At 46.9% G+C, this 9577-nt stretch overlaps 1 protein-coding gene across 2 annotated transcripts in view; it reads left to right on the forward strand.

Moving 5' to 3' along the window:
* Positions 1–8119, forward strand: part of ADCY9 (adenylate cyclase 9) — a 121400-nt gene extending 113281 nt beyond the window's left edge. For both annotated transcript variants that reach the window (XM_038540567.1, XM_038540568.1), the window contains exon 11: positions 3674–8119. In XM_038540567.1, the coding sequence (XP_038396495.1) occupies positions 3674–4862 (1189 nt within the window). In that variant the 3' untranslated portion in view covers positions 4863–8119. The remainder of the gene's footprint in view (positions 1–3673) is intronic.
* Positions 8120–9577: the final 1458 nt, after the last annotated feature.

Genomic DNA, 9577 nt, shown 5'->3' on the forward strand with positions numbered 1-9577 from the left:
TGAATATATAACATGTGCACAAAAAAGTACCCAAATCACAAGAATACAGCTCAATGAATTTTCACAAGCGGGTACATCCCATCAACTGCCCCTCGGACCAAGAAACAGAACATTACCAGCACCCAGCCCCACCCTCTGTGTCCCAGCGTGGCAGCTCCCCCAGCCTCGCGTCTGTAGGCATAGATTTTACATGGCACTGAAATTCACTAAGATGTTAACACATTCCATGTTCAGCTGGTTGGGACCATGAGTGATCTTTGTTTTCTGTTTTTCTCTCTGATTTAATCCTTCTTCTCCATGATAATAGATTATACTCTATTTTACTCTTAACTTCCAATTATGACTTGATGTTCAGCTATTAAGTCATAAATTGACTCTTGCATTTAGTCCCATAAAATTCCTCTTTTTGGAACTTAGAAATGGGACCACCATTGTTGTTCCTTCTGTAGTGGAATGAGAAATACAGGTTATCTATGGGAAGTGATTATCTTACCTGCTTGTTACAGATCTCTGTTGCATGGCAGTCCGTTGGTCACTAATCATAAATCTGTGTATTAGGATTCCCCTTTTAAACAAAGATGAAAGCAAACCTCTCTCACACTGTCCTGTGCTCCACAATTACCCTCCCCTGTCCAGAGGATCTGGCCTGTGCCCCTCTCCAGAGTCGGGCCACACTGCTGGCCTTGACCATAGAACAGGGAGGAAAGTGAGCAGCTGCCCATTTCCGCCGCAGGGCTACAAAATCTGGTTGGACCATTAGGATGATGTTAAGCCTTGGTGATGTCTATTCATAAAGTGGGGTGTTCCTCAATATCACCACTTTGGAGAAACAGAAAGGTCACCTCCTAACCCAACAGGATGGGCTCACACAAGACAATACTTACTGCCACCTGTTGCAGATTCTGTCTCTACTCTCAAGCCAGTTAGAGGGCTTGCAGGGCTAGACACAAATCTGTTTTGATCATCTAAAATAGTTAATTGTTTAGTACTTGAGATTCATGATATGTGTTGCCATTTGGCTAAATGACAGTTGGAAGAATAAATAGATCTGTCTTACCATGGAGGCCTTTTTTTGGTTCCTGGCTCATGGGGGCAAAGTCATGGAACTTATGGCAGGGGTCCCCAGGACCACCCCCAGAACCAGGAATTTGCTAGGAGGATTCAGGACTCCACACAGAGTCGTACTCATGGCTGTGACTTATTACAGTGAAAGGACACAAAGCAAAATTAGCAGCAAGGTACATGAAGTAGAATCCAGAGGAAACCAGATGCCAGCTTTCAAGAGTCCTGTTCCCGTGGTGTAATCCAGGATGTTCTGAATTCCTCCAGCATTGAGTTTGGACAGTGTAGGTGAAGTGTTGTCTCCCAGGGGAGCCTATCAGAGACTCGGTACCCAGGGTTTTTATTAGAGATTGATCACATAGGCATCTCTGCTGGCATGGACCAAAATTCCAGACTCAGAAGTCACATTCTAGGCACAATAGGCCCTTCTTATCAAGGAGAGGGGTGAGAATCTCCCCAAATCCAAGATCCTGATGCCAGCCTCAGACACCCTTGCCAGTAGGCCTTTCTATGGGTGGCAGCCTCAGGCCTGCTGTGTTAACTCCTTTCTGCACAGAATCTGAGGCCAGTAGGTACTTAACAATACTCTAGCCCATCTTCAGTTTACCCGTAAGAAGATTGAGACCTAGAAATCTTGCCCAGGGTTCCAGAACTCTGTAGTGGTCCAGCTGAGACAGTCCAGGGCTTTTGTGACCATGTTTCATAGAGGACCATTATGGCCAGATTGGTCAATTTCACTATTTTCTTTAATGTCCTTAAGTCACAGGTAACAGTAAAATTATTAAACACCCTGATTACAGAATCAAGTTTTCGGTGCCATGGAGCTGTCTAAACTGAGGACCCCACCATTTTATATATAATTTTATTCATAGAGTGACTTGGCCCGTTGCCACCTGAAACCTAGATGCCTGCTTTAGGAGCACATCAGGGCCCAGAATTTATGTGAACAGAGCAACCACTGCTTTGTAAACAAGCAGAAGAAAGAAAAGAAGGAAACACAAGGCTCATTAACAGAACTTACCTCTGGATGATCCATATGGGTGAATCTTCTTTCTATGTTTTCCTCTAAATATCTTCTGATGAGTATGTAGGATTTTTAAGTGGAAACATTACATCTAAATAAGAAGCTTTCAAAGAGACTTGCTGGGGGTAATGGTGGTCAATCTTCAGTCACAGCTGTTGCTCATCAGTACTGTCCAACTACAGAACAGCACCCCCCCCCCCAACCGAGAGCAGGCTGTTATTAGAAGGAACGGAAAGGAGAAGCACAATTTGGAAATTTCTAAAGGAATCATAAATGTGCAGTAGTTGAAGTGACTCAGCATTTCCAACTCCAATAGCTTATCCCTCAGACAGATTCCCTTCTCTGCATAGGGTCATCCCAGCGGCATTCCCTGGAGGTAAGGGATAGACACAGCCCAAATGCCCAGGGTTAAAATCTGGTTGTTACAGCATATCCATGTATTACAGTTTCTTGCAACCACAAGAAAATCACAACTTTCTCATAGGAAAGACACTTATTTTGTACCATTTTTAAAATGCTGTTTGAGTTTCTTACAAGGTACTACTCTTAAAAGTATATATATTGGGGTGCCTGGGTGGCTCATTCGGTTAAGCATCCGACTCTTGATCTCAGCTCAGGTATTGATCTCAGGGTCATGTGGATGCCGGGTGGCTCAGCGGTTGAGCGTCTGCCTTCAGCTTAAGGCGTGATCCCGGGGTCCTGGGATCAAGTCCCACATTGGGCTCCCTGCGAGGAGCCTGCTTCTCCCTCTGCCTATGTCTCGGCCTCTCTCTCATGAATAAATAATTGAAAACTTTTTTTAAAAGTATAATATTATTTGTAAAAATGTTAACACTGCCTTAAATGCCTTTGATAAAACAGAACTAACCCAGTAGGGAGATAATGGTACATTTAGTGGGCTTTATACAAGTAAACAATAGAGAATTTATATTCTTTGTAAAATTATGCCTCTTTCAGAACTAAAGTTGGATTAAGAATCTAAAAAATGAGTATGTCAGAGAATGTTAAATTTCTTGGGTATGATGATAGTAGTGTGGTTACATAGGGAGATGTCCTTATTCTTAGGAGGCAGGGACTGAAATATTCAGGATGGAAGTGTCATGATGTCTGCAGCTTACCTTCATAATGTTCATCAGGAAAGCTGTGTGTGCACACGTGTGCATTGACAGAGGGAAAGAACAAAGCAGGAAAATGTCAGCAATTGTTGAATCCAGGAGATGGGTGTACAAACGTATTACTAGCCTCTTAACTTTCCTATGTTTAGAATTTTCAAAACAGAAAGTTGGTAGAAATGAAAAGATTTTTAAAATCAAGGAGCTAAAGACTCCTGAAAAAACGCAGTCACCGAGTAGTTACTCAGAAGTCAATTTAAAAAGTCCGTGTTTATCTCTGCACACCTTAGCCAGCCAGCTAAACAGGATTGGGTAGCTTTGTGGCTGCGGGTCGTTGACACTTTGAACTCCACAGAACTTGGTGCAGAGAGCTGGTTAGCTGGGTGTTTCAGAACCTGCAAGTCCTGAGCAGCAACCTCTCCCTTAAAAGATGCACTTAAGAAGGCACGTCCTTTCTCTTCTCTTTATTCTCCAGTTCCGAGGGGAATCCGTGCAATAATTCCTTGCCGCGTGACGGCAGAACCGCCAGCCTGATTGGCCAGGAGGTGATTCTTGTCTTCTTTCTTCTGCTCTTGTTGGTCTGGTTCCTGAATCGAGAATTTGAGGTCAGCTATCGCCTGCACTACCACGGGGACGTGGAGGCGGACCTTCACCGCACTAAGATCCAGAGCATGAGGGACCAAGCTGACTGGCTGCTGCGAAATATCATCCCCTACCATGTGGCTGAGCAGCTGAAGGTCTCCCAGACTTACTCCAAGAACCATGACAGTGGAGGTGTCATCTTTGCCAGCATCGTCAACTTCAGTGAGTTCTATGAGGAGAACTATGAGGGGGGCAAGGAGTGCTACCGGGTCCTCAATGAGCTCATCGGGGACTTTGATGAGCTCCTGAGCAGGCCGGGCTACAGCAGCATCGAAAAGATTAAGACCATTGGGGCCACGTACATGGCTGCCTCCGGGCTGAACGGCGCGCAGTGCCAGGATGGCAGCCACCCGCAAGAACACCTGCAGGTCCTGTTTGAGTTTGCCAAGGAGATGATGCGCGTGGTGGACGACTTCAACAGCAACATGCTGTGGTTCAACTTTAAGCTCAGGGTTGGCTTCAACCACGGGCCACTCACAGCCGGGGTCATCGGCACCACCAAGCTGCTGTATGATATCTGGGGCGACACCGTCAACATCGCCAGCAGGATGGACAGCACAGGGGTGGAATGCCGAATCCAGGTGAGTGAGGAGAGCTACCGTGTCCTGAGCAAGATGGGCTACGACTTCGACTACCGGGGGACAGTAAACGTTAAGGGCAAGGGCCAGATGAAGACCTACCTATACCCAAAGTGCATGGACAGCGGGGCCGTGCCACAGCACCAGCTGTCCATCTCCCCCGACATCCGAGTCCAGGTGGATGGCAGCATCGGGCGGTCTCCCACGGATGAGATCGCCAACCTGGTGCCTTCTGTACAGAACGTGGACAAGACGTCTCTGGGGTCCGAAAACAATGTGCTGGCCAAGGACACTCACCTGTCCTCTAAGAGGCCATGGAAAGAGCCTGTCAAAGCTGAAGAAAGATGTCGATTTGGCAAAGCCATAGAGAAAAGTGACTGTGAAGAAGCAGGCATGGAAGAAGCCAGTGAGCTCACCAGGCTCAACATTTCCAAGAGCGTGTGACGCAGCACCCATCGCTGCCACGGTGCTCTGCTCCTCGAAACACAATTACATCTGTACTTGCCTGTTGTGCGTTCGAGCGCCACCGCCTCCATCCCCAGACGTGGTGTCATGTGGTCATTACCCTGACGTCTGTGTGCGCCACAGCTATTCAGGGCTTGTTCCCATCTGTCTCTTTGCTTTTTCTCCCCTGGAGCCCTGTCCTCTGGGTGTGACCGTTCAGCAGCATGGAGGAGAACAAGTGCCTTCAGGGGCTGACTGTGCCCTCGCATCTGGGGACAGAGGCCACCCATGGAGATCGCAGCATTGGGTATTGCTGGACTTTAAAACAAAAGCTGTGGTTAAGATATCATTTTTATTGCTTTTTCTCACAAGACACTTTGGGTCTTTGTTTTTTGTTTTGTTTTTGCTAGTACAATGTTTTTGCGGTTTATTTTTTTCTATATACATAATAGTGTTTTCCAGTGACCTGACCTTTCTATGTAAACATGTACACGCACACACACTTTCACTTATGAATCTGAGATCAAGTGCCAGTAACTCACTGTGAGGGGAGGTGGGGGGGCATGGGCTGCGAGCAGCAGCCAGCCAGGACGGCCTGTGCCCTCCCCACCTGCGCCTTCCAGAGCACCTGGGCCCTCGGGGCTGTGGGTGCACCGCTCCCCAGCCCCGCGGCATTAGGGCTTCCTCTGTGTGCAGGCCAAGATTCCAGATGCTAACCAGTAGCAGAGCCTGTGAGCCCAGGCCTCAGGTATTTAAAAGCCGTGTTTCATTTTGCCCCAGAAACCGAGGGGTCTTCCAGCTGGGAGCCGAAGGGGTTTGCCTTTGAAGCTGAATCCTCTGAGAGGGAAGCTCAAAATAAACGTCTGAGGGTTGCATTTATTTATTTATTTATTTATCAGGAAATGTGTGTTTTGGGGAGGAGCCGCCAAGTCATTCTGGCGAAGGGACATAGGCTGGGGAGGCACAGCAGAAGTATGAGAAGGGACATAGGCAGAGGGCACAGCAGAAGGATGAGAAGATGTCCATTAGAGCTTCAGCTGCTTTGGGTCCCCCCCACCCACCAAAAGGGGCTGAGCAAGACCTGAACGGCCGTGCCCTGAGGCCGACTGGGTCACAGTTGATAAACCTAATGAGCACTGCTGCTTCTGTCCTGTGTGCAGCAGATCCATGCCTGTGGAGCCTCCCTGCTCCGGGGGTCGAGTCAGAGCCCTGCTCCCAGGAGGCAGGAGGCCTGGGCTGAGCACAAGGTGGGCAGGCAGTGCCCGGGGGACTTGGCTCCCACACATCCGAGAAGCTCCTCGTCCTTTGCTCTTGTTGGCTTGTGCAGGACTTCTGTGTGGCAGGATGGAACCCAGTGAAGTCCAGCCCCCTTTAGATGGAGTTCTCACACTGTGTGTAGAGACACAGTCATCTGCATGCACGTGAGGTGTTGAACCAGGGCAAGTCTAGAAAACCTAAGGAGATTCACTTCTGGGCCCCTGTTGCTGATCCTGCCTGTGATGTTTTGCCACGTTGAGTCCAGAGTGTATGTAGACTTGAACTCAGGCTAGTGTTGCCCTGCCGTAGGCATTGTTGTTATTTTCAAGGTGACTCGGTGTACGATTCACAGGATAATCTGAGGACTAGCTCCTTCTCTGTTAAGATCTTCACTGGCATACCTGGCATACCCTGTGCATTTTCTTTTCGCTGCTAAATCTCTGTATAACTGTCACATCAACATCAAGTCCCATTATCAGCAAACCCCTACCACGCCCCTCAATTCATACAGAATCTGCCATTTCTGGCATCAGGAAATACTGCTTCTGATTGGCCAGCTCCCCGGGAGGACATGTATGGGATGGCCTCCCAGCAATGCAGCCATAGCCAGGATCTTGATGTCCCAGGGAGTCGAGAGCATTCTCACTAAGATCTTCCTTCAGATTTTACTGTCAGTTTGTTGGTCTTCCAATGCTGGAGGAAGGATGGTGTGACAATACCTCTTGCTTCTAAAGAATGTATTCTTATAAGATACTGCAGGATTTTTATCTTTATTTTAAAACACTACCTGACACTGTCCTTGTCTGTAGGGACTGTGGGCATGTTAGGGGCTTCTCCCATCAGTGTTAAGGCATGTATTTGAGTGTGATCCTCTCCTTTTGCCTTCTGTCCTCAGGCTCTTTAGCTCTGGCAGCAGCTAAGGGGCTGGGTGGTTGCCGACGAGTCACCTGTGTCTCTGCTGTTCCGCTCAGAACATGCTCTATCTACAAGGTCCATCTCTGCACATGCTTCCTCCCCAGCACATTGTCTTTTTTCTTCCCCTCCTGCAAAGATGTTTGTGATTCCTGATCCTGGGAAGCCGCAGATTGCAGGGAGATGGTCTTAACATCTGGTGATCTGGTCCAGCAATGTGCAAATTGGAGCCTTTGATGGATGGCTCACCCAGAGTTTCAAATTGTCTTTAAAAAACACCCTGAGCCTTCCTAAATAACCAGTACAGATGTTCTCTCTGGGCCACTAGGCGACTTGGGTCCTTCCCGGTTCCCTGCCCTGAAGCATACCTCAACGCAGGACCACAAAATCTCTGCAACAGAAATGCTGTGCATCCAACTCTGTTGGCGTTGAACAAATAGTCACTGAGGACAGGTCCCTAAGCAGCGGTTCAAGTGCTACCAATACAATGGATGTGCTCTTCACAGTGGCAATACCTCCTACGAACTTAGGTCAGGAAGCAATACTTCAGAATTGAATGTGTGTAAATAGTCGCTTTGAGTTACAATTGCTGTTTTCTTGGCCCCAAGTCAGATCGAATTATACATATGTGTGTGTGTGTGTGTGTATACACACGCACACATAATTTTATCCAGTGCAAACAAATGTAGAGCATCAGTTATGAAGCCCTTAAGTAGCTTGAAGAGTCACACCGATTATGCAACACCTGCACGCGACTCCATTAACACTGACTCCGCTCACGGAGGCAACACCTGCACATTTGCACACGACACTGAGAGCCAGAGGGCCGCGTGCTTCCCGCTACGTGGACTGTAATAATTTGTAGTTTCCAAAGATCTGTCTGCGTTTGCATTTCTAGATTTTTGAGGTAAGCATTTTTTGGCTGGTTGTTTCAGAAAATCACATCATGCCTAGAACCTGAAATTAAATTAACAAGAACCAACTGTTTGCATTTTCCGTCTTTCCTTCACTCTGCTCTTTTTAAATTGTTAATTCTTTCAGAATGCATCCACTCAAGAAATGGATATTAAAATATTCTAAAATCTAAATATTTGATGCCTGGTATTTCCTCATTGAAAAGATCAGTAACACTGCAGAAATTAGGGCACTCCTTATTTCCTGCAGCGTGTGGCTAAAATAAGATTTGCTTTTCTTTCACATCATGACTTTGAACACAAGGCAACTAACACAAAACAACCCTATTTATGTATGTGGTTTCTTTCTTTTTGTTTAATGGACATATTTGCTACAGTTAACTTCAGTTGAAAAATATTTATTTTTATATGGAACTTTTTTAAAAATTTTAAAAGGTTGCAGGACAAGCTTTGTGTGCAGCGACACCCCTGCTTCATTAGGCCTCCTAAATAGTTATTCCTGCAAGGTCTCAGGAGAAGGAATTTTTTTTATTTTATTTTTTTATTTATTTATGATAGTCACACACACAGAGAGAGAGAGAGAGGCAGAGACACAGGAAGAGGCAGAAGCAGGCTCCATACACCGGGAGCCCGATGTGGGGTTCGATCCTGGGTCTTCAGGATCGCGCCCTGGGCCAAAGGCAGGCGCCAAACCGCTGCGCCACCCAGGGATCCCTCAGGAGAAGGAATTGACCAAGAAAATAAAGCAGGTTTTCTGAAAAGATGTGCCCACATAGCCTGTCCTTGCATTTCCTGGGGGTGTCCGCATGATGGTGGTGGTGGGGTCACAAACGCATTTCAGAATCCATTTAAAGTCACAGAGCCCCTTCCCAGAAACACATCCATGGCATTTGTATATATTCCAGGAGCTCACAACAGCTCCAGATCTGGAGCAAAGTTATGGATCTGTTGGGGTGTAGAGCCTTTTTCCCCCCTGCAAGGTTTTTCCTGGTGAGTGCAGTATTTATGAGCAACTTCAGAACACAGGATCCTCTTGTAGACTCAGCAAAGGGAGATGAAGATGTGGTTTCCCCAGTCCTTGTCCATCACCTCATAGGGATCATCCAGCTTCTAGGTGGTTCTCTGCTGGAAGCTGGTGCCAATGAGGGCGCTCCTTGTCGATTCTGGCGTCCTTCCCTCCTGAGTCCTAGAAACCTTGCTGGAGGTCAGGGAGTCGTGGTCTGTGCCACACTGGAGGTCTCATGAGAACGTGGATCGGTCTCTCTCTCTCTCTCTCTCTCTCTCTCTCTCTTTCCCTCCCTCCGTCCCTCCTAGAAGGGATATCCCGAAGACTTTTGAGGACTTAACAGTCACAAAACACAGCCCCTAATTTTTGCAGTACGCTTCAGAACTTAGCCTTTGTGGTTTCTCTCCTGCATGTGGTTGCTTTTCTCTGCGTGGGAAATCTCCTTGTGGCCACCTGGAATAGATCCTGAGTGCCAGGAAAAGGAAGTTAACTGGGGAAGAGATAAGTAAGAGGAAATGATTAAGAAAAGCACACACTTGCACACCATATACGTATAAATTAAAAATCTCCCCAAGTGTCTATTTTTATACAGTTCCTTTGTAAGAATTGTTTTTTTTTTTTTCAAT

This window comes from Canis lupus, chromosome 6, assembly GCF_011100685.1.
Source record: "Canis lupus familiaris isolate Mischka breed German Shepherd chromosome 6, alternate assembly UU_Cfam_GSD_1.0, whole genome shotgun sequence".
NCBI lineage: Eukaryota > Metazoa > Chordata > Mammalia > Carnivora > Canidae > Canis > Canis lupus.